General features: G+C 38.7%; 1 protein-coding gene across 1 annotated transcript in view; it reads left to right on the top strand.

The window, feature by feature from the left end:
• The window catches only part of UGT8 (UDP glycosyltransferase 8), a 134,887-nt gene that overhangs the window by 33,097 nt on the left and 77,230 nt on the right, over positions 1 to 24,560 (top strand). The window contains exon 2 of the mRNA XM_004385893.1: positions 3,342 to 4,165. Coding sequence (XP_004385950.1) covers positions 3,344 to 4,165 — 822 coding nt within the window. The 5' untranslated portion in view covers positions 3,342 to 3,343. The remainder of the gene's footprint in view (positions 1 to 3,341; positions 4,166 to 24,560) is intronic.

Genomic DNA, 24,560 nt, shown 5'->3' with positions numbered 1-24,560 from the left:
AGGGACCCTCTGTTGTGTTCCCTGTCAGGACGTTCATTGGTGGTAACCGGACACCATCTAGTTCTTCTGGTCTCAGGCTGATGAAGTCTCTGGTTTATGTGGCCCATTCTGTCTCTTTGGCCAATACTAATTACAAAGGTTTAAAAAAATATTAAAATTAGGATATGATAGAAGAGAATATGTCAGAAAATTATTTCTCCAATAGACACAGCAGAGATACATCTGGATTAGCAAGAATCTCAGCATTTGTTGCTTGCTGTGTTAGTCATTTTATTATTAACCACAAAGATGTTCATGAAGTTACAGTGCTGTTGTGGTGTTTCATAATTAAATTTGTATTTGAAGAGAATAACACTTGCATAAATGCTGCTGCTTTTCTGGCAGTCAGTATTATTTCATGAAAACATAGGAAGATGTAGTAGTCATTATTTTTAGGAGTTACCTTGATGTGTGAATGTTGGTATTTTGCACAGTGAATTTTAGAATTTATGTACTATATACTTTCTTACCATATTCTAGACCTGTTTTTTGTAGCATGGTGGCCACTAGCCACATGTGGCTATGTAATTTTAAATTACTTTAAATTAAATTATAATAAAAATTTAGTTTCTCAGTCACACTAGCTACCTTCCAACTGCTTAATAGCCACACATGGGTAGGGGTTACCATATTGGACAGCACAGGTAGGGGCTATCATATTGGACAGCACAGACACAGAACATTTTAATCATTGTCGAGTTCCAGATTGTAAGAAGTTATGCATAAAAAAAAAAACAACCAAACTACCATTTTGTATGATTTCTTTTTACTTTGTGGTAATTACTGAAATAAAATATTAAAATAAGAAAAGGAAGATAAACACAGTGAAAATACGTTTCCCTGCTATTTTTGTTGTTTTCTTTTTTAGTTACTTATGGTAGATAAAGTAATGATTTTAACTGTAACCAAATGTACTAAGTGTGCCCAATGCCTGCTCAGCTAAATGCAAAATCCAGTGGAGAAAACATTTGCTGGTTCATTATCAGTTATGTATTCTTGGACATGCAAACAGTGAAAGGCAACAATAATTACAGTGATGGGCAGCGACTGCTGATTTTGCTTAAATTTCACTGGAATTCATAGCATGTCCACTTAAATTCCCTATTTTTTTCCTTCCTTGGAATTGGGAGAAGGCAACATCAGAGAGAAGCATTGGAGAAGTAGTACAGTAGAATAAGGGCCTAGAAAGTTTTCTCCAAGTTTGAATACTTAGTTTTCCTTCACTGACCACGTAATTGTAGAATAAACTTACTTCATTGCTATAGAAACCGTTTTCTCCATTTTTTTAAAGCCCTTGTAATAATTTAAGCAATAATTTAACACAGCCTTTTGTATATTTATAATATGCATTACTTTTATTTACCCTTAATGGTACAGTTTCAACTTATCTAGAAATAGTTTGAAAACTTCCTTGGAGCAGGGGAGGGAAGAAAGCACCCTGAAATATAATGCATCTTATAGTTCCATCTTGATTTGGAAGAGTCCGTCATTATCTTGCTATTGATTTTTGTTCTAGGTTGCTTGCAGTGGTTAAATGTGGAGGAGGCACAGTTATTAAAACTGCATTTAGATGGTGGGGATTTGTACAAATAGGATGGTTAATATATGATAATAAGTAAAAATAGGTGTTGATTTGGTGATATGTAAATCTTTCCAGAATTCTTTGAGATAAAAATGTCCAGTTTGCATGGGCAATTGTAATTTAGGTCGTCTGTATTTGAGAGCTAATCTAAAGTCTCAGTACAAATTATATTGAGTTGGGTAGGGGAGTTTGCACACTATATGTTCTCCATATATAAAGCACTTATATAGTAGAGGAGACTCAGTTTTACATAATCTATCATTGTGATAGGGTAGTAGAAGCATTAGTTTTCAGGTATAGAGTCATCATTTGACTTTCTGCTTGCACCTGAGTTACAGGTGCAACAGAGAAGGTGTGGCCTGGGGCATATTCATTCATCAGTCGCTTCTTCCATAAGCATTTACTGAGAGAGAGTTAACCTTCTTGAACTTTTCTATCAAAAGTGTCTCTCCCTGAAACAAATTAGAAAATTAATATAAATTACATAGAAAATTGATATAAATTACATAGAGACTGCCAGGATACTTATGGTGTTTAGGTAAGGGGGAAATACATGTTAAAGATAATTGTTTCTGTGTGTGGAGGGTAGTCTTCTCTACAGAACTACTACCTGGATGGATTATTTTCTAAAACATAATCTTTCTTTGGTATGCTTTGGGTATAACTGAGAATGTAACTGCTGAGATAAAATGATTTAAATAAGAGAAACACATGTTGATATACCTGGAAATTAAAAATTCTAGGTCTTCTTTCTGGGATTAACACTGACATTAAATTAGATGATAAACAAATGTTTCACAGGTATTTTTCAAGGAAGAGGAAGCATTTACCATTCAGCCTTACAGAAATTTCATTTCAAATTAAAAAAATTTGTTTCTCCCCATTATTAATGCAATTAGGTGCTCCAAAACAGAAGCATTTTTAATATATTTCAGTTTACGTCAGCTTTGTTTCCAATTCTGTACTGGAATAATCTTTCATGAACAAAAAACCAAAACCAAACCCATTGCTGTTGAGTCAATTCCGACTCATAGTGACCCTGTAGGACAGAGTAGAACTGCCCCATAGAGTTTCCAAGGAGCGCCTGCTGGATTCAAACTGCTGACCTTTTGGTTAACAGCCGTAGCACTTAACCACTATGCCACCAGGGTACAAACAAAAGGATAGCTCAAATAAAGAGATACCCACTACCCGTTGCCGTCAAGTCGATTCTGACTCATAGCGACCCTATAGGACAGAGTAGACCGATAGGGTTTCCAAGGAGTGGATGGTGGATTTGAACTGCCGACCTTTTGGTTAACAGCCATAGCTCTTTAGCCACTGGGCCACCAGGGCTCCAAATAAAGGGATAGGATGATTTTTGACAATGATTCCTTAGGCAAAGAGTTGTTGTCGGGTGCCGTCAAGTCAATTCCAACTCATAGCCACCCCAGGTGACAGAGTAGATCTGCCTCATAGGGTTTTCTTGGCTGTAGTCTTTACAGAAGCAGAATATCAGCTCTTTATCCCACATAGCTGCTGGTGTGTTTGATCCACCAACTTTTCGGTTAGTGGCGAGTGCTTAACTGGTGCACCACGAGGGCGTCTAGTCAGAAAGTTGGCATTCACATTAAGTATTGGACCATCAGAGACTTTGAAAAAAACAAGGCTTTGTGATTATATATATTTTAATCATAACGATTGTATTCTGTTATAAGTAGTTTTCTGGTTGTCATTTCAGCTATGAAGTCTTATACTCCATATTTCATGCTCCTGTGGAGTGCTGTCGGGATGGCGAAGGCTGCCAAAATCATCATCGTGCCGCCAATTATGTTTGAAAGCCATATGTACATTTTCAAGACGCTAGCCTCGGCCTTGCACGAGAGAGGCCACCACACAGTGTTCCTCCTCTCCGAAGGCAGAGATATCGCTCCATCTAATCATTACAGCCTCCAGCGCTACCCAGGGATCTTTAACAGTACCACCTCAGATGCTTTCCTGCAGTCCAAAATGAGAAATATTTTCTCTGGGAGATTGACAGCAATTGAACTGTTTGACATACTGGATCACTATACTAAGAATTGTGATATGATAGTTGGCAACCGTGCCCTGATTCAGGCTCTGAAAAAGGAAAAGTTTGACCTGCTGCTGGTGGACCCTAATGACATGTGTGGATTTGTGATAGCTCATCTTTTAGGGGTTAAATATGCTGTATTTTCAACTGGCCTTTGGTATCCTGCTGAAGTAGGCGCTCCTGCTCCGTTAGCTTATGTTCCAGAGTTTAACTCACTCCTCACAGACCACATGAACTTGCTGCAAAGGATGAAAAATACCGGCATTTACCTCATTTCCAGACTAGGAGTCAGCTTTCTGGTTCTTCCCAAGTATGAAAGGATAATGCAGAAGTACAGCCTGCTGCCGGAGAAGTCCATGTATGATTTGGTTCATGGGTCCAGCCTGTGGATGCTGTGTACTGACGTAGCACTGGAATTTCCAAGACCCACCCTGCCTAATGTTGTTTATGTAGGAGGAATCCTAACCAAACCAGCCAGCCCGCTACCAGAAGTAAGGTTTGCTGAACTCTTTGGTAATTTTTTTTTTTTTTTTCAAATGTAAAGTCAGTGTAGATTTGGAGGAGAGTAAAGGATTGGTTATTGTTTGTTAACTCGTGCCACTCTGAAAAGCATATGGGGCACAGAACCTACCAAAGGCCCTTTATTTCCGGATGCACTACTTACTGGAAGACTTTCCTGCTTTGAATGAGCATTCATGTAATGCTGAGAGGTTGCTCTGCCATATGGTCAATAGACTGGCAGGGAAACAGATTCTTGATTAAGTAATAGCTATGTGAAGGGGCCCTGGTGGTGCAGTCGTTAAGCATTTGACTGCTAACCAAAAGGTCAGCAGTTTGAATCCACAAACTGCTCCTTGGAAACCCTATGGGGTAGTTCTACTCTGTTCTGTAGGGTTGCTATGAGTTGGCATTGACTTGACAGCAACGGGTTTGAGGTTTTTTTTTTTTTTTTGGATAGTCTGTGAGAAGGAGCCCTGGGGGCACAGTGGTTGAGCACTCGGCTGCTAACCGAAAGGTCAGGGGCTCGAACCCACCAGCTCTGTGGGAGAAAGATGTGGCAGTCTGCTTCCATAAAGATTACAGCCTTGGAAACCCTATGAGGCAATTCTAGTCTGTCCTTTAGAGTTGCTATGAGTTGGAATCAACTTGACGGCAGTGGGTTTTGGTATAGTATGTGAGGAGAATGTAGTTAGCTGGTTAGTTTTATTGAGTGTAAATGAGGTTGCTTTCGATTAAAAGCAGAGTTTCCTGTGTTCTACCCCAGAAGAACAGTCACAGGTCTCTAAACGGTGACTTGAGTTAGGATTAGGTTCAATGAACTCAACTAAATTCACCAGTTGCCATCGAGTCGATTCCAGCTCATAGAGACCCTATGTGTCGCAGGGTAGAACTTCTTTTGAAAGTTATAACCACCAGAAACTTCATGTCGCACAGTGAAAATGAGGGGGTAACTTTGATCAAACTAGGGGATTAACTCGTTTTAAGTTAGTAAGCAACTGTAGTTATTTTAGGAAAATCATGTCGTATTGCTATTCCATTTCAAAGAAGGGATTAATGGAATTGTAAGAAAACCTGGCTGCTTTGTAAGGCAAACCTAAATTCTTTTTTCTGGTTCAGCTGCTAGTGGGCCCCCTGGTAGCTGTATTCTCCATCTTAGTTTGTTTATTAGGTATCTCAAACTGGCGGCAGCCATATCTGAGTATCTTTTGTTGTAGTGGGTTTGTAACTGCAGGCCGACTCTCTAAATTTCACCTAACATCTGCCTGTGCCGTGATTTTCTCCATTGAAGCTATTTCTACTCTTACCTCCGAAAACAGCCACTCTTAGTAACTCTAATAAATTGTTTATTTCCAGCTTTGGTCACTACATTAAAAAAAAACAAAAACCTGCCAAGACCTTGATTGAAGAGCTTTTCCTGTATTCAAAAAACAAAACAAACCAAAAAAAAAAACCCTTTGCCGTCAAGTCGATTCCGACTCATAATGACCCAATGGGATAGAGAACTGCCCCACAGGGTTTCCAAGGAGCAGCTGATGGATTTGAACTGCCGACCTTTTGGTTAGCAGCCGAGCTCTTAACCACTGTGCCATATAGGCACAGAATAATGACAGTTACTAGGCAGAATTTTCTTATGGAGTAATGATGTGATTGGAATACACGGCCTGTAGACTTTCCTAAGACATCCATTAGAAATACATTTAAGAAAGAATACCTTGATATATTTTCTATAATAAGGAAATGGAGCTGACCAGATCCATGGCCTGTATGACCCCAGCATTTCAAATAGTGACTTCCAGTAGAGGCCACGAGGGCCCAGTTGTTCTCTCTGACATTAGTTATAAAGGGTAGGGATTACTCTCAGTTTATCTCAACCATTCATGAATTTCTCCAAGCTCATTATGAATCCTTAAATATTTTTAGCCAGAGTCACCATGTACTACTTCTCTTCCTAAAGGTAGCTAAAAATGCCACTTTTTAGAAGCAGCTTCCAAAAGAATTGGTAAACAAGTCTGCCTTTGCCTTAACTGAGTCAATCATGACATTATAGTAATCCACCCTGTTCCCTCCAAGTCTTCACTTTTTCACAACTAGAGCACTGCCCTTCTGCCAGCTTCTTCTTGATTTTTTTCTTGGGTGCTGGTTCTCTTCTTGAGTCATCTGCTTGAAGAAGAAATCAGTGATGAAAAGGAATCATCTTATTTGCCTTTTTTTCCCTTCAATCCCTGTACATTTTTCTTAAGTTGTAGCAACTTGAACTATCAGTATAGATATAGAGTAATATTTTATGCTTTGTTTTGTATACTGTGCCCTTCATTAAGATGTCTAGCATATGAGAATTTTTTCCCCCTATAACCTAAGCTTAACTTCTCCCCCGTGGGTCCCTCTGCCCACTGATGCCCTAACTAGTTTCATTACTTTGTTTTACTTTAAAAATGTCTTTTGAGTGGTTCTGGGAACCTCATATAAGGTGTTGCTCAAGGTGAGTTTTTGATTTGCCATAATTTGTAGTTTGACACACTGGCTTGACTTACTTTGTGGGTCTCCCTGTTCTTTCTTTGGGCTTTTTTTAGTGATTCTTTTGACAGTGTGCTTTTTTTAAAGCAGTAATCACTTTAGCTGTGCAAGTAAGTTAAATCACACGCACACATACATGTGGCACACACCTGTGTTTTATATATATGTGTACATAGATACTATATTATCATCCAAAGTCTGTTAGGTTATGAGTGTCAAGGGCTGTTTGTAGTTCAGTGTGCCATTTAGAGTTCTTCAATAGGGAGTGTTTGGAAGAATGATTATGGTTATTGCTGCAGCTATCCCTTACTCTGGTGAGGTTTTATATGCTTAGGAGAACATGAGTTTCTATTGGGATTTCTCTGGTAGATTTATTGGATACAATAAACTGTACCTTAGGATGCTAAAAGTTAATGAGTTTCTCAAATGCCTGTGTTATTTAAAGGGCATAGTTGTGACACCAAAACAGTAGGGCCCAGCAAGTGACCACTTGGAACACATGATTCACTAATAACAGCTTAATTGTTATTGCCTTGGTATCTTACACTGGAAATGGATTAGGTGATGTCTGGAAATGATTTGACAGTCGGGTTTGAATTTCACAGACTGGGATGGAGGGGTAGAGAAAATTTCTAAAAGACAGTTTTTTGAAGCTTTCATGATGTTTGAGCCCAAAGAAGCTTTAGAGACTGTCTGGTTGATGCCATCGTTTTATTTATTTTTCCCTCAAAATACAGAGAATAGTCCGTTCATTTGTCAGATAAGGAAATGCAAGGAGTTGCAATGCCTCACCCAAGGCCGCGTAGCTAGTTTCTGGCAAAGCCAGGTGTAATGTGGATTGTTTTGTTATTGATTAGTTATTTTGTGAAGATCCCGACATCTCTTGTCATTCATTTTACATTTAAAACTGTGTACAAAACTATGCAGAGACAGGTATTTCTTTAATGTTATTTGGTGTCTCAAAGACTGGGAGGGCTTAATATGAGAGTCAACTTAAACTCTTTGGATCTTTATTTTTACTTGTAGTTGGCGATTTGATAATAAGAAATCAGCCTAAACCCAAATTTTTTTTATTACAAAGTGTTGTATTGGTATAGAATGAAGAAACTGTGTGCCTTGATTAGAATCATATTTAAATGTGTGTTATAAATGTGACTGGAGGAATCAACGTCTCATCATACTATCTACTGCCAGGCTGCCTATAGTGAGTCAGTTGCTGTCAAGTCATTTTCAACTCATGGTGGCCCCATGTGTATCAGAGTAGAACTGTGTTCCATAGGGTTTTCAATGGCTGATTTTTAGGAAGTAGATTGCCAGGCTTTTCTTCTGACATGCCTCTGGGTGGACTAAGACCTCCAACCTTTCAGTTAGCAGCCAGGCACATTAACTGTTTGCTCTACCCAGGGACTCCAGCTACCTATGCTAGGCGTCCTTAAAAGAAGATGTGGATTTAGGCGAAGAGTTCTGGCTTGGGTCACATCCATGGAGTGGTTTCTCTCTTATACCATTACAGGGCAGTAGAGACCACGGATACCAAAAAGGTTTGCTTCAGCCAGGAAGGAGGTCTGTTGGAGGGTTCATATTGATGAATAAGTACATTAAATATTGACTCTGGATGAAATTATGGCATCTAATGGTAGTCTGATAGCTTTGTTAGGGAGTAAGAACAATATTACTACAAGAGAATAGCACGTGTCAATCTAGGGAGGCTTCAGTTATTAAAATTAAAATGTTGTAGATAATTTTTAGATGATTTCCCATTGGCTGAAGGCCTGGCCGTGCCAGGTGGGTTGATCTCTGCCACTTTTCAGCTCTTATAGCACAGAACTCTAATCACACCAAAGAGGTTGTACCTTAACTGTTTGTTTAGATGACTGTCTCCCTAACTAGAGTGTGGTATCTCAAAGGGTGAACCCTGCTTTGTTCACCTTTGTACCCTCACTGCGCAGAAAATGATAGCACTCAATAAATGTTGAACATTAATCAACTGTGTCAACTGAAAATAGTTGCCAAAAAACAGGTGATTCAATTAGTACAACAATGTTGTTAATATTATAACAATTTTCTGTTTATTCTAAATTTATGCCCACATACCATCCCAATCAGTAAGCAACCAAAAATGCCAGGGAAGATTATTTCTGATGAATTAGAATAGCTACCCTAATGTTATTAATATTGAGAAAAGGAGAACACCATACATTTACCCAGTTGGTGAACTAAAATGATGTTTACTGTGTTCCAAATATGCATGAAAAATGGATATTTATTGAAAGTCAGGCTGCCAGTTGGAAGCAGAGATGTCATCTTGAAAGATGATTTGAAGTAGTATGGCACTCATTTGGTATATTCTGTAGATGCTTTATTGCCAGGCTAGCAGTATTTTACAAGTTGCAGAGACATTTTTAATGTAGAGAAACAGTTATGGGGAAAAATAAAGATAAGACAAGAGACCAACATAGATAAGAGAGTGTGAGGCCAAGGACAGGGTCATGAGATACTCACCTCTGTTTGCTGTTTTGTCATCTGCCAGAACTCCCCCACCACGAGAGATTTTGTGGAAAATGAGGGATTGAGCAGCTTATTAGCCACTTGTGAGTAGATCAGGTTATGGGAAGAAGTTTGAAACCAAAAAATGAAATAATAGATTTCCATATTCAATATTCATTGATTCACATACAAGCTATTACTTATTATTACATACGGCAATTGAAGGCCGAATTCCCCAATAGTGAATGTAGGGTCTAGGTGGGGCTTTGGGCCAGAGTACTTGGGGTTCAAAGGCTTGATCAAGGATTGCAGCAGATGTAGAAAATTAAGGCTATTTTAATAATATATTACGTTTCAAAGTTATGTTATCTCATGAAATTTAAAGCTGGAGACAGGATTATAATATTAGACCATATTGATTAAAATGTCAGCTTTTAAATAAGTATCATTTAATCAAAATATGTATTCTCTGGAGTTAGCTTCTTATTTTCGATACTGTCACTCTCAAATAGCTTTTATAAAATGTCTTCATCTTTATCTACGTTGGAATCAGGATACTGAGGACTATAATGTTTGGAAGAGACTAATGGTTTAATTCAAGTTATTAATCCTGAGCTCAGATATCTACCACAACATGATAGTTGGGAATAAATAATTAGATTCCCTATGGAAACTCATTAATGTAAAATACTCTTACAGATACTTCTTGCAACAGTTTTGTTGATCATATATTTTGTCATTATTTTGTGGTAGGAAACCAGATTATCTTGCTATATGAATCTGTCGAGTAAGTCAGGCATTGTTGGAACCATCAATAATTTTACTGTTCAGTTCACTGAAATGGTGATTTTCTAATCTACTCAGCAGTTTTAAATAGTTTATCAGTTGCTTCTGTAAAGTATTATGGATTTACAAGGATTTTCTGATACAATAAAATAATAACAATAAAAAAAGTTACCATCCTGTAAATACGGTAAGAGAGCCAAATATAGGAACAGATTTGAATAAAGTTGTTTATAATTGACATTGTGGGGCCTGATATTTTTACACAACTCTCTTCCTTTGCTATTAAGTGTTTAAGTTTTAAGAAACTCTATAGACTTAGATATTGCTTTAAACACTGGCAATGTCAAGGGAGATATTTGTTAACTGTTAATTTTCACAAATGATAATTATTGTAATTGAATTACTGTTGGTATTGTTTTTCATGTGATATTCTTCACAAACACTCCAAACCAAACAGTTCTATTTTTGAAATTAAAATTATTACCGTCAGTGAGTTTATCAGCTCTATCCTGAGTGAAGATTTTGACAGAGGATGGAGTAAGCATGAGCTTTGGAAGAAGTGAGTCAGTGACACTGAAGACAAACTACGTATTTCATAGTTTTGCTTATGGAGTTTATCATACCAACTTTCCAAGGGTATGACAGAGTAACAAAGTAGAAAAACATGGGCTTTTTAGCCAAATGGTCCTAGCTTTTAATCTTGGCCTTTATTGGGTAAGGGAATCAACTGCATTAAAATGAGGATAACAGTACTTTACCTCATTGGGTTGTGGTATATAAGAGCCATGGCAATACATGGAGTGGTAGTTGTTGTAAGTGTTTATATTGTTTAAGAGGAGCTATAACTATTGAATCATGGACCACTTCCTGTTTTCCACATGGCAAATAGAAGAATGGTTTCAAGGGAGGAGTGGGGCTGGGGATGGGATACGGCGGAAGCGTCTATGGCTTCACCTCTACTTATTTAAGGGATTGACACTGGTACTTCTTCCACCTTAGGGATTTTTATTTGTCTTTCTTTCATCTTCTTTCTCACTAAAGTAGATGGAAGATGACATGAAAGTGAGATATATGGGTCTTAGCCCATCTGGAGTGTCCTAAGAAATGAGCAGAAGCTGACAGATATATCTTCACAAGGGCAGAGGAATTCAGAGAGTAGCTTCATGGTACCTTGGGGTGCTGATTTGTTTTAACCTCAGTAATATTGTCTGTGGTTTTTCAGTCTTTTAGATGGGGGACTTGGGACTTCAGCTTCTCTTTTGTTGGTCCCACACCTTATACATGCTCTCTGCTTCCCATGTCTAAGGGAGTTTAGGGGAAACTCCATGCAAATAAATGACTTTATTCCTTCTAGCCAGAGATTCTGCTCAGATCCTCTTCCACATTCAGACCTTGATGAAGTAGACTAGATAACCCAGAAACCTCAAAAACATGTAAACTTTTTAAGACGTAGGGTGCAGAATCAGCAATCTTTATCCCAATTTCTTCCTATATCTCTATTATATCCCCTAGTTTATTCCTTTGTATTCTCCCTCATGCTTCTCAGCAATGATCACATCAGCATTTCCTGATGGGCTTGTTAAAACACAAATTGTAGGGCCAGTTTCTAATTTAGTAGTCTGGGATGGGCCTATAATTTGTAACAAGTTCCCAAATGATGCTGTTTGACAACCACTGGTTTACACTCACATTATCAATGCAATCCATAAATTTTAATTACATTTTGTAAAACATTTTTATTTTAAATTTTAAAAAAATTTAAATTCTAAACAAAGTTTTTTTTGTAATTAAGGACTTCCTTTTAGAAAATCATTTTCAGTATAAATTGTACAAAATAAATGTATATGTAGCTACATTTCAAGAACTAGAAAGGACCTGGATTGCATTGTACATCTGAGTGCCTCATTACCTGACAGCTCTGTTCTGAGTTTAAGTTGATGCTGTTGAGTTACCAACCCTTCTTTAAGATACAGATTTAAGCAGAATGTCCACGTGAAGCCACAATAATGACAAGATCTGCAGAGCTAATACCCTTCAACATTCTCCCCTGTTTTCATCCACCTCTGCCATCTGCTTCTACTTTCTGTCAAGGTGGAAAAGGTCTCTGGGCGGTGCAAGTGGTTTGCACTGGACTACTAACTTAAAGGTTGGCGGCTTGAACTCACCCAGGGGTGCCACAGAAGAATAATCTGGTGATCTGCTTCCCTGAACATTACAGTCAAGAAAACCCTATGGAGCAGTTCTACTCTATAACACATAGGGTCACCATGAGTTGGAATCAACTTGATGACAACGAGTTTTTGTTTATTTTTTTTGATTATTTTGTACACCATCATTTATTGCTGCTTCTTGAATCTCCTACCAAAAGTGATTCCAATAATTCTGATTCTTTCCATGTAAATAATAGATTCAGTCAGTTAATTAATTGGTTAACAGAGCATCCACTCTAGAAAAGTGCTGTGATATCTGACAGAGAGAGAGGAGGAGAGGGAGAGAGAGAGAACACGTCTTCCTTTCTCCTAAAAAGTTTATCTACCTTGGTGAAGAGTTCTATTAAAGTGGTTATTTAATTACAATTAAAGTATTTCATGTGGGTGGTTTTTGACAGGATGGCTTTTCAGGAGAATTAGGATGTTCAGATTCAAGAGGGGAAATAATGCCATGTTATAGATACTATGTTTTCCCTCCATTTGCTTCTGCTTCCTCCCCACAGATACATGATATAGTTAAAATAAATTTGTCAGAGTAAGCTGACCTGTTTTCACATTTCATTGAATATGTTTTTCTTGTTAGGTGCCCTCAAGTCGGTTCTGACTCGTAGTGACCCTAGGTACAACAGAAAGAAACGTTGCCTGATCCTGTGCCATCCTCACAATTGTTGATACGTTTGAGTTCATTCTTACAGCCACGGTGTCAATCATTCCTTGAAGGTCTTCCGCTTTTTTGCTGATCTCTATTTTACCAAGCGTGATGTCCTTCTGCAGGGACTGGTCCCTGCTAATAACACGTCCAAAGAATGTGAGTCAAAGTCTTGCCATCCTCCCTTCTAAGGAGCATTTGGCTGTACCTCTTCCAAGACAGATTTGTTCGTTCTTCTGGTAGTCCATAGTATATTCAATATTTTTCGCCAACACCATAATTCAAATGCATCAGTTCTTCTTTGGTCTTCCTTATTCATTGTTCAGCTTTTGCATGTATATGAGGCGACTGAAGATACCATGGCTTGGGTCAGGCTCATCTTAGTCCTCAAAGTGACATCTTTGCTTTTTAACACTTTAAAGAGGTCTTTTGCAGCAGATTTGCTGAATGCAGTAAATCGTTTGATATCTTTACTGCTGCTTCCATGAGTGTTAATTGTGGATCCAAGGAAAATGAAATTCTTGACAAGTTCAATATTTTCTCCATTTATCATAATGTTGCATATTGCTCCAAACCTCATTGCCTCGAGTTGATTCTGACTCATAGAGACTCTGTAGGACAGAGTAGAACTGCCTGATAGTGTTTCCAAGGAGCAGCTGGTGGATTTGAACTGCTGACCTTTTTGGTTAGCAGCCATAGCTCTTAACCACTGTCTCACCAGGGCTCCTGCATATTGGTCCATTTGTGAACATTTTTGTTTTATGTTGAGGTGTAATGAAGGCTAATGAAGGCTGTAATCTTTGATCTTCATCATAATTTCTTCAAGTCCTCTTCACTTTTGGCAAGCAAGGTTGTGCCATCCGCATATCACTGGTTGTTAATGAGTTTTTCTTCTTCTGTCTTCATATAGTCCAGCTTCTCGGATTATTTGCTCAGCATACAGATTGAATAAGTATGGTGAAAGGATACATTCCTGGCTTACACTTTTTCCAATGTTAAATCGCATAGTATTCCCTGGTTCTGTTCGAATGACTACTTCTCGATCTATGTACAAGTTCCTCATGAGCATAATTAAGTGTTCTGGAATTCCCATTCTTTGCAATGTTATCCATAACTTGTTATGATCCACACAGTGGAATGCCTTTGCATAGTCAATAAAACACAGGTTAACATCTTTCTGGTATTCTCTGCTTTTAGCCAAGATCCATCAGACATCAGCAATGGTGTCTCTCATTCCATGTCCTCTTCTAAATCCAGCTTGGATTTCTGGCAATTCCCTGTCAATGTACTGCTGCAACTGTTTTTGAATTATCTTCAGAAAAATTTTATTGCATGTGATATTAATGGTATTATTAGACAATTTCTGCATTTTGTTTGATCACCTTTCTTTGGAATGGGCATGTATATGAATCTCTTCCAGTCGGTTGCCCAGGTAACTGTCTTCCAAATTTCTCGGCATAGACAAGTGGGTATTCCAGTGTTGCATCCATTTGTTGAAGCATCTCAGTTTGTATTCATTCCATCAATTCCTGGAGCCTTATTTTTCTCCAGTGCCCTCAGTGTGGCTTGGACTTAACCTTCAGCACCATCCGTTGTTGATCATGTTACCTCCTGAAATGAATGTTACCTCCTGAAATGATTGAATGCTGACTGATTCTTTTTGGTACCATGACTCTCTGTATTCCTTCCATCTTGTTTTGATGATTCCTATGTTGTTCAATTTTTTGCCCATAGAATCCTTCACTATTGGCAACTTGAGGGCTGAATTTTTTTCAATTCTTTTAGCTTGAGAAGTGCTGAGCGTGTTGTTCCCTTTTGGTTTTTTAACTCCAGGTCTTTGTACATGTCATTATAATCCTTTTACTTTGTCTTCTTGAGCAGCCCTTTGAAATCTTCTCCTCATCTCTTTTACTTCATCATTTCTTCCATTTGCTTTATCCTTTTTGTGTTCGAAAACAAGTTTCAGAGTCTCTTCTGACATCTATTTTGGTCTTTTCTTTCTTTCCTGTCTTTTTATGACCTTTTGCTTTCTTTATGTATGATGTTCTTTATGTCATCCCACAACTCTTCTGGTCTTTGGGCATTGGTGTTCAATGCAACAAATCTGTTCTTGAGATGGTCTCTAAATTCAGGTGGGATACCCTCAAGGTTTTACTTTGGCTCTTGTGGACTTACTTTAATTTTCTTCAGCTTCAACTTAAACTTGCATATGAGCAATTGGTGGTCTGTTCCACAGTCAACCCCTGGCCTTGTTCTGACTGGGTGATTAGAGCTTCTTTATCGTCTCCTCCACAGATATAGTCGATTTGCTACCTGTGTATTCCATCTGGCAAGATCCGTGTGTATAGTCATTGTTTATGTTGTTGAAGAAAAGTATTTCCGATGAATAAGTCATTGGTCTTGCAAAATTCCATCATGCGATCTTCAGCATTGTTTCTATCACCAAGACCATATTTTCTAACTACTGATCCTTCTTCCTTGATTATAACTTTCGCTTTCCAATCACCAGTAATTGTCATTGTATCTTGACTGCATGTTTGATCAATTTCAGACTACAGAAGTTGGTAAAAATCTTTAATATGTTTATCTTTGTCATTACTGGTTGGTGAATAAATTGAATAATAGTGATATTAATTGGCCTTCCTTGTAGATGTATGGATAGTATCCTGTCACTGATAGCATTATACTTCAGGATAGATCTTAAAATTTTCCTTTTGATGATAAATGAGACACTGCTTCTCTTCAGTTTATCATTCCCAGGATAGTAAGACCATCTGACTGTCCAATTCAAAATGGCCAATACCAGTCCATTTCAGCTCACCAATGCCTAGGACATGGATCTTCAAGCATTCCATTTTTGATGACTTCCAATTTTCCTTGATTCGTTCTTCAAATATTCGAAGTTCTGATTAGTAATGAATGTTTGCAGCTCTTCTCATTTGAGTCCTGCCACATCAGCAAAAGAAGGTCCTGAAAGCTATACTCCATCGACTTCATTAAGGTCTACTCTATTTGAGGAGATAGCTCTTCCCCATTCGTATTTTGAGTGCCTTCCAACCTGAGCGGCTAATCATCCAGTACTATATCAGATAATATTTCACTGTCATCCATAAGGTTTCTCTGGCTTTGTTTTTTCTCCCAGAAGTAGATTGCCGGCTCCTTCTTCCTAGTCTGTCTTAGTCTGGAAGCTCTGCCAAGACCTCTTTACCATGGGTGACTTGGTATTTGAAATACCTGTGGCATAGCTTCCAGCATCTACCACTTGTCTGTCATTTAATGTAGCAAATACTTAGTAAGTATCTATTGAATTGTATTATACTCAATTAGATTTAGAGAAAAGGCCTTTGTGTAGTCCTTAAAAAGATTTAATTTGCATATATCTTTAAGAAAAACCCCAGCACAAGTACCGGTTCCCTTCCAGTGGATTCTGACTCATGGTGACCCCATGTGTGTCAAAGAACTATGCTCCATATGGTTTCAATGGTTGATTTTTCAGAAGTAGATCACCAGGCCTTTTTTCTGAGGTGCCTCTGTGTAGACTCAAACCTGCAAATTTTCAGTTAGAAGCCAAGTGCTTTAACTGTTTGCATCACCCAGGGACTCGAATAGATAGCTATTTAGTTATACATTTAATGCACATTTATTGAGTGTGTACTGTATGCCAGGCACTGAGCTTGCAGCATGCTGACAGTGTCATAGTGCCTTTGTTCATGCTGCTTATAGTCCAGTGGGGGAAATGCAGAATAAAGATGTACATAAATAGGTAGATGTATAATTGCAACTCTGAAATGCTGTGAAAGAAACTCACATGATACAGTGATAGAGAACAAGTATGGAGGAGAGTTCTTAGGTGGTCAGAGAGGGGCCTTATTAGAAGGTGGAACCAGCCAGTGTAGGAGGAGCATTCCAGGCAGCGAACACAAGCACACTATCCTAAAGCAAGAAAGAGCTTAAGTTTTGAAGATCAGGCAAGGTCAGCAGGGTTAGGGCAAAGGTGGCTCTAGTGAGTTTTTAGAGTTGAGCAGAGATCATATCATTCAGGGCTTGTACACTGGTCAGGGGTTTAGGTTTTGTTCTAAGGATTTAAGTGGGTTTAAACATGATTGGATTTACTTTTAGTAAGGATTGCTCTGGACACTTTTTGGAGAAAGTATTATAGGAGGGGAAGTGGGGAGACAACGAGGACCAATTGAGTGAATGTCCCAATCACTCAGGAAACTGATGAGTTGCTGGCTATGGAGATGATCAGAAGAGAGATGATTCCAAGTATATTTTGGAGTTGGAATTGGCTGGCGTAGGGTTGGATGATTGGGGAATCTAAGAAAACAAGAAGATCCCTGCTTGAGGAGCTGGTGGATGGCATTTTCTTGATGACATTTTCAGACTGAGGGATGAACAGGCTTTTGAGGGAAAAATACCTTGTTTAGTTTTGGGCATACTGAATTTGAGAAACCTGTAGATATCCAAGTGCAAATGTCAGAGTGATATTTGAATATGTGAGCCTGGAGTTTATAGGAAAAGTCAGGGCTAGGTATTGAAATGTGAGTGTTATCTCCAAGGAGATTATACTAAAGCCATGGGAATAAATGAAATTACTTACAGAGAGGTGTAGAAATAGAAAAGAAGACGACTTATGCCTGAGCTCGAAATATTCCACCATTTAGAGACTGAGTAGAGAAAGAGGAGCCTACAAGGATTCTGAGAAATCATGGCCTGAGAATTAAAGGGTAACCAGGAAAAAGTGGTGTTTCAGAATTTAAAACAAAAAAAAGTGTTTCAAGAAAGGAAGTTCTGCTGGTTATCATTGCTGCTGAATCAGATGTTTTCATGTGTTACTTAGGTACCAAACCAAACCAAATCAGACCCATTGCCGTCAAGTCGATTCTGACTGATAGCAGCCCTATAGGACAGAGTAGAACTGTCCCATAGAGTTTCCAAGGAGTGGCTGGTGGATTCGAACTGCCAACTTTTTGGTTAGCAGCTGAGTTCTTAACTACTGTGCCACCGGGGCTCCACTAGTTACATACATCTGCACATAATCATATGTCACTGGACAGATTTAGTTGTTCTGTAGGTTAGTGACGAAAAGTTAAATTCATACTTTCCACTTACATGTGTGGTAACAGTGCTCTGTTCGAGTTGGAAGAGCGCTCATTGGGACCCAGGTGAATATATTCAAAGTCTGAATCTAGGTCCTTGGGAAGATTGTTTTACCTTTCTAGGTCCCAGTTTCTTTCTCACTAAATTGTGAGAGGGTCGGTGGATGAGATTTGGATTTTTTTTTTTCTTTCTTCCACTTCAGCAATGATGTGAATGGGGCGTTTTGAGCACCAGTCCTTCATTAAAATACAGACTTTTGTTCTTTTTTTTCTTTAATTTTTTTTTATCATATTTGAGATGAACGTTTACAGAATAGTTTCTCATTAAACAGTACACATTGTTTTTGTTTTTTTTAATTTTTATTTTATTGCATGTTAAGTGAAAGTTTACAATTCTAGTCTTATACAAAAATTTATACACAAATTGTTATGTGACCCTAATTGTTCCCCCTATACTGTGACAGCACACTCCTCCTTTCCACCCCTGATTTCCCGTGTCCATTCAACTAGCTCCTGACCCTCTCTGTCTTCTCATCTCACCTCCAGACAGGAACTGCCCATTTAGTCTCATGTATCTACTTCAGCTAAGAAGCACACTCTTCACGAGTATCATTTTATGTTCCATAGTCCAGTCTAATCTTTGTCTGAAGAATTGGCCTCAGGAATGGTTTTGGTTCTGGGTTGACAGAGAGTCCGGGGGCCATGCTTTCTGGGGTTCCTCCAGTCTTCCATCAGACCATTAAGTCTGGTCTTTTTACTAGAATTTGAGTTCTGCACCCCACTTTTCTCCTGGTCCATCAGGGATTCTCTGTTGTGTTCCCTGTTGGGGGCGGTCATTGGTGGTAGCTGGGCACCATCTAGCTCTTCTGGTCTCAGGCTGATGCAGTCTCTGGTTTATGTGGCCCTTTCTGCCTCTTGGACTAATACTTTCCGTGTGTCTTTAGTGTTTTTCATTCTACTTTACTCCAGGTGAGTTGAGACCAATTGATGCATGTTAGATGGCCACTTGCTGGCTTTTAAGACCCCAGACGCCACTCACCAAAATAGGATGCAGAACATTTTCTTAATAAACTTTGTTACACCAGTTGACCTAGATATTCCCTAAAAGCATGGTCCCCAGACCCCCACCCCTGCTACTCTGTCCCTCGAAGTGTTTGGTTGTATTCAGGAAACTTCTTAACTTCACATATTGTTTTATAACATTGGTTAACAACCCCACGACATGTTAGCACTCTCCCTTCTCAACCTTGGGTTCCCTATCACCAGCTTTCCTGTCCCCTCCTGCCTTCTAGTCCTTGTACTGGGCTCTTGTGCCCCATAGTCTAGTTTTGTTTTATGGAGCTGTCTAATCTTTGGCCAAAGGGTGAACCTCAGGAGTGACTTCATTACTGAGCTAAAAGGGTGTCTGGGAGCCATACTCTGGGGGTTTCTCCAGTCTCTGTCAGGCCATAGACTTTTATTCTTAACCTGTATTTTTCTTTCTGGTGCAGTTGTTAACAGAACCAAAGTCAAGCAGACTTCTCTTTGTGGTGTATTTTAAGCAGTAGTTCATAAAGCTTGGAACTTGCAGAGAATGGACAAGTTTTAGGCATAGTAGAGGATGTGTCTTGATTTTACAATCCATATCCTAGTGAAGCTTTGGTTTTTTGATAAATCATAAGCAGTAATTGGGAATAGCTTTAAGATGAGTTATTTATGTTTTAATTGTTGTGCTTTAAGTGAAAGGTTACAATTCAAGTTAGTCTCTCATATGAAAATTTATACATACATTGTTATGTGACCCTAGTTGCTCTCCCTATACTGTGACAGCACACTCCTCCTTTCTACCCAAGATTTCTGGTGTCCATTCAACCAGCTCCTGACCCTCTCTGCCTTCTCATCTCGCCTCTGGACAGGAGCTGCCCATTTGGTCTCATGTATCTACTTGAGCTAAGAAGCACACTCTTCACGAGTATCATTTAATGTCCCACAGTCCAGTCTAATCTTTTAAGACGAGTTATTTTTACTTTTTAAAACAACTTCTGATTAGAAATTCAAACTATCATTGGTTTTATTTTGCAAAATGGAGAAAATGCGTATTTTTTTTTCCTGGAAATATAATTGAATTACTGCTTTTTTGTTGAAGGATTTTTCTTGGAGTGTAATTTCAAACAGAATTTTAAAACACGTCGATCCACATACATAACTTGATTTCTCCTCGCTTTTTAAAAATTGTATCTTTAAACTTTTTTTTTTTTTCAGTTTCCAAATGGTTATTTTATCGGATTGTTTGAACATAAATTTGTCTTTGTTTGCAATCCAAAATAGTTACCTGAAGTTTGCTGTTTTGTGTGTATGTGTGTGTGTTTCCTTTTATTGTATATTTGTTTTCTAAACTCTTTGGCACAATTTTTTGGGGGCGTTCAGACTGCCACAATACAAGTCAGGAGAGAGCTTTCCTTTTGTGCTGCCAATTCTGAGCATTTATAACTTTTGGTTTGTCTGTGTTGTGGCTTTTTTTTGTTTTTGAAGTCTGCATTCTTTATTTGTAACAACTGTATTTTTATTTTTCTATATCCTCTAACTCCAGAGTTTTCGTTTTCTCCCCCCTCTCCCCACTTCTACATTCACAGTTGAACCATATTATTAGGAAAGGTGCCTGGATGAAATTATCAGGATGGGAGCTCTGACCATTCGTCAGTGTTTTCCTTAAAAGTGTATCTTTAAACTTTTGATGTAGAGTATTTGTGAATAGAATTTTGTAAAATATGTTTCCTCTAAAAGGCAAAAATTGAAACTATAGGGAAGTGTTGAACGCCTTTGCAAATTTGCTATCATTGTGGTAAAGCTCATACTTAGTTGAATACTATATAAAGTAGTAAAAGGAGTGAATTTGCCCACCATGCTTCCAACACTTAGATTCATGAAAACTTGGCTTAGTTATAACTAAACATAAAAGAATAATCAGTCCCAAGGCACTTAACACTTCTTTGCTTTCTGTTGGAAACCCTGGTGGCGTAGCGGTTAAGAGTTTGGCTGCTAACCATAAAGGTCGGCAGTTTATCCGTCAGGCGCTCCTTGGAACCCTACGGGACAGTTCTACTCTGCCTTACAGGTTCACTATGAGTCAGAATTGACTCGATGGCAATGAGCTTGGCTTTTTTTTTCCTGTTAACAATGCTTACCAAACTTTGCTTTTTTTGTTCTCTTTTCAGCTTATAGTTGTTTCTGTTGAGTTTTAAGTAGCTTGTTTCATAAATAAAACTTTATAAATGAGTCTTGCTTATAGAATCTTTACAGATTTAAGGGTAGAAATTTATACTGATGTGTAATTTGGGTCAGTTTTTTGTTAAAAAATAGAAAAATCTACATTGTTTTCAACTATTTAAAATTGTTAGATATTATAAGGAAGAAAATTAGATAAAGATACAAAGTGAAGTTATTTGTGTACTAGAATATACAATACTTATTTTCAGTTGAATGCAAAAAGGTCCCTTTTTTGAAAAATTATATGGGCTTCTGATAATAGTGTTTGAACACAGATGGTTTAGCTTATCCCTCTAGGTATGTTTAGCAATAAATTTAAAGTCTATTTTAATTATGATAATTTAATGTAAATCATACATAATATGTAATATATGCAACTTCAACTAAATAAGCTACTTGGGTGAAGCTTATTTTCTGTTTAGTCAAATAGCTTTTCAACAGAGATGAGAAATACTACATAGCTTTTAGCTTTATTATATATGTTGTACATAATTAGCTTGAGTGCTTATATTGACAACTTTGCCCCTTTCAGCTGAGTAGGGCCTCAAAAGTTTTATATCCAGTATTTTAGTACTTTTGTTTTTCTGTTAAAAAAAAAAAAATCAGTATTAGGCACTACTGGTTACTACCAGCTGAAGCCTCACTCTCCAGTCCCAGCTGTGTATTTAGCATTTAATCATGCTAAGAATTGCTAATTAGAAAATCAGACGGGACAAAGCGTACCCAGTGGTGTTGATACAATAGCATTTTTGTTTGAGAAACATAAATAAATAATCTTTACATATTAGTAGTTTCATTAAAAAGCGTTTGTGCTGAGTATGTAAAACAGGCAGTCTTTTAACAAAATGTTTAAAGCCGTGCTAAGAACAATGTATCAATATCATTCTTTCACAGAAATCCATCATCTCTCCAAAAACGCGGACAGCCTTAATCAAAATTGTCAAGTTTATATTTGGCCTTTTGACTTTCTCTTCATTCTTCACTTTCTTCTACCCCATTTCAGCATCCTCTATTCCCCTGTGCCTCCCTCCCCACATATAAACTTTCTACTGCTCTCTTCCCCTTTGCCTTGCTTTATCCCTAATCTGAACCTGGTAGCCCAGGAACCCCACTGTAGCACCCTCAGTAAGCTTTACCCTGGCTCAGGCTTCCTAATGCTCCAAAATCTCCTTTTTCTTTTGTTAAAATCACCTTGTTTCTAAGCCTCAAATGCAGTTAGTTGTAGCAATGAATGAAGACTAAGAAATTCGTTTAGTGCTATGTGTTAATGGCCGATGGCAATTTAGCATATTGTCTTTCTACAGATAGTAAATATTTTATATTGAAATACAAGGTCTAGAGACCATAAGGCATAACTCAAAAGAATCAATACTAGCAGCATAATTTGTCTGGTTGGTCAATGACACATAGATGATAGTGCAAGGGGGCTATGGGTACACAGTTTGTGTGACCCTGATAGCAGTTTTATGGTCCATTCACAGGGTGATTATGTTCTTAAAGGAGGTAATGCACCATTTTCAGCTTTTTACAGCACCAAATGTCACAGTAATTGTGAGTTCATAGATAATACAGAATGTTACAGTGCTTATTTACAGTGCTGCGTATAGTGGGTGCTTAATACTCTCTTAGAGATTTGCCTTTCCATTTTCTGGTTTGAGAATAAAATAGGCCCAGAGCATACCATGGTTAGAAGCTAAGATGTGCAGAAAACATTTATGCATTTAAAATATGTAAATTGTACATATTTTTCTTAAAATGTTTCCCTGTTTAGAAATACGAATTTGGAGAAGTAATGAAGTTGGATGTTTGTCTGAAATTCAACAAGTACACACTTTTAGTTTGTTTAGCTCTTGTAGATTAGCTTTTCTCCACTAATTCATATTATCAAAACTATGTACCTGTATGTCTTAGGGTTCTCTAGTAATTACATATACAAACACACACAGATACTTAAGAGATTGGCTCACGCAGTTGTGGGGGGCTGACAAGTCTAAACACGGTAGGTCAGACAACAGGCTGGAAACTTCTACAGTCTTGGGTCAGGTGATGGGAAGAGTGAAGAGTAAGAAGTGAGGGAGTTCTGGCAAAATGTCTATTTATAATCTGGAGGCAGAACATACCTTAGGGATAACTTTTGTTTTGTTTTTAAGGCCTTCAACAAATTGCATGAGGCCCACCCATATTATGGAGGTAATCTGCTTTACTTAAGGCCAACCAATTTAATCATATTAAATTATGTATTAATAAAAATGTTATTAAGTAACTACCCCATAACACTGTCTGGACTAGTATTTGGCCAAACAACTGAGCACTATAGCCTAGCCAAGTTGACACGTAACATTAGCCATTGTGGGGGGCAGAGCCAACGTGATGCTCTAGACAGACACAACATGCTGTCCCTCTGCAGCAAAGACCCAAAAAACTAAGTAAAACAGATACAAGCGTCAATCCTGGAACCTTAAGCATCAAATGAGAGGATAAAGAACTAGACTAAGCACCGAATGGAAGAAGAAACTGATGGAAAATGGAAAACGAGGAGCGATATGGAGTGGAGGTTCCCTGCCAACTAACACAGCACAGCGTCGCCATCTTGGAATAGAGCCAGTAACAACCCCAGACAGAGAGTACAGGAAGGCAACTCCATGGAGCTCCCAATAGGAGACAGAGCACCAGTAACCAGAGAAACAAGTTTTCCCAGCCTTCACCCTTCTGTCCAGTACGCCACCTCTCCCTCATCCCGCTGGACCCCGCCACTGCCATGTTTAGAGAGCCACCGGCCCTGCCAACCCAGGTCTTCTCCACCCCCACCGGCTGCCTCCTGCCACGCCACCCACCTGCCTGCTCCTGCTCTGTGGTGCCTTTTTTTTTCTTCCTTCTTTTCTTTCTCCCTCCCACCTACCCCTGTATGCCACCTCCCTTGCCTCCCACTGGACTCTGCTGCACTGCTGTGGCTAGAGAGCCACTGGTCTGCCACCACCCCAGGTTTGCCCCACCCCCACCCACCAGCTCCCGCCATGGCATTTTTTTTCTTTTTTTCCCTTTCTTCCTTTTCTTTCTCCCTCCCACCTAGCCCCATACACTGCATTTCCTCCTTACCGCCGACCCCCTACTCTTCTCAGAAGCTAGACAGCTAGTGGCCTGTCACCATCCTGGGTCTGCCCTGTCCCACCCCACTATCTTCTGCTATGCTGCCTTTTTTTTTCTTTCACTGTCTTTTCTTTCCCCCTCCCACCTAGCCCCATATGTTACCTCCCCTCCCTTCCTACCAACCCTCGAATCCACCCCGCCCCCATTGGCCGGCCACCACCATGCTGCCAGTTTATTTTTAATAATTTATTTTTCCGTTTCTTCCTTTTATTTCTCCCTCTCACCTAGCCCCTTATGCCACCTCTCC

The sequence above is a fragment of the Trichechus manatus genome, unplaced genomic scaffold, assembly GCF_000243295.1.
Source record: "Trichechus manatus latirostris isolate Lorelei unplaced genomic scaffold, TriManLat1.0 scaffold00150, whole genome shotgun sequence".
In the NCBI taxonomy this organism is placed as follows: Eukaryota; Metazoa; Chordata; class Mammalia; order Sirenia; family Trichechidae; genus Trichechus; species Trichechus manatus.
The sequence above is the reverse complement of the archived record's forward strand: the minus strand, read 5'-3'. Positions and strand labels throughout refer to the sequence as shown.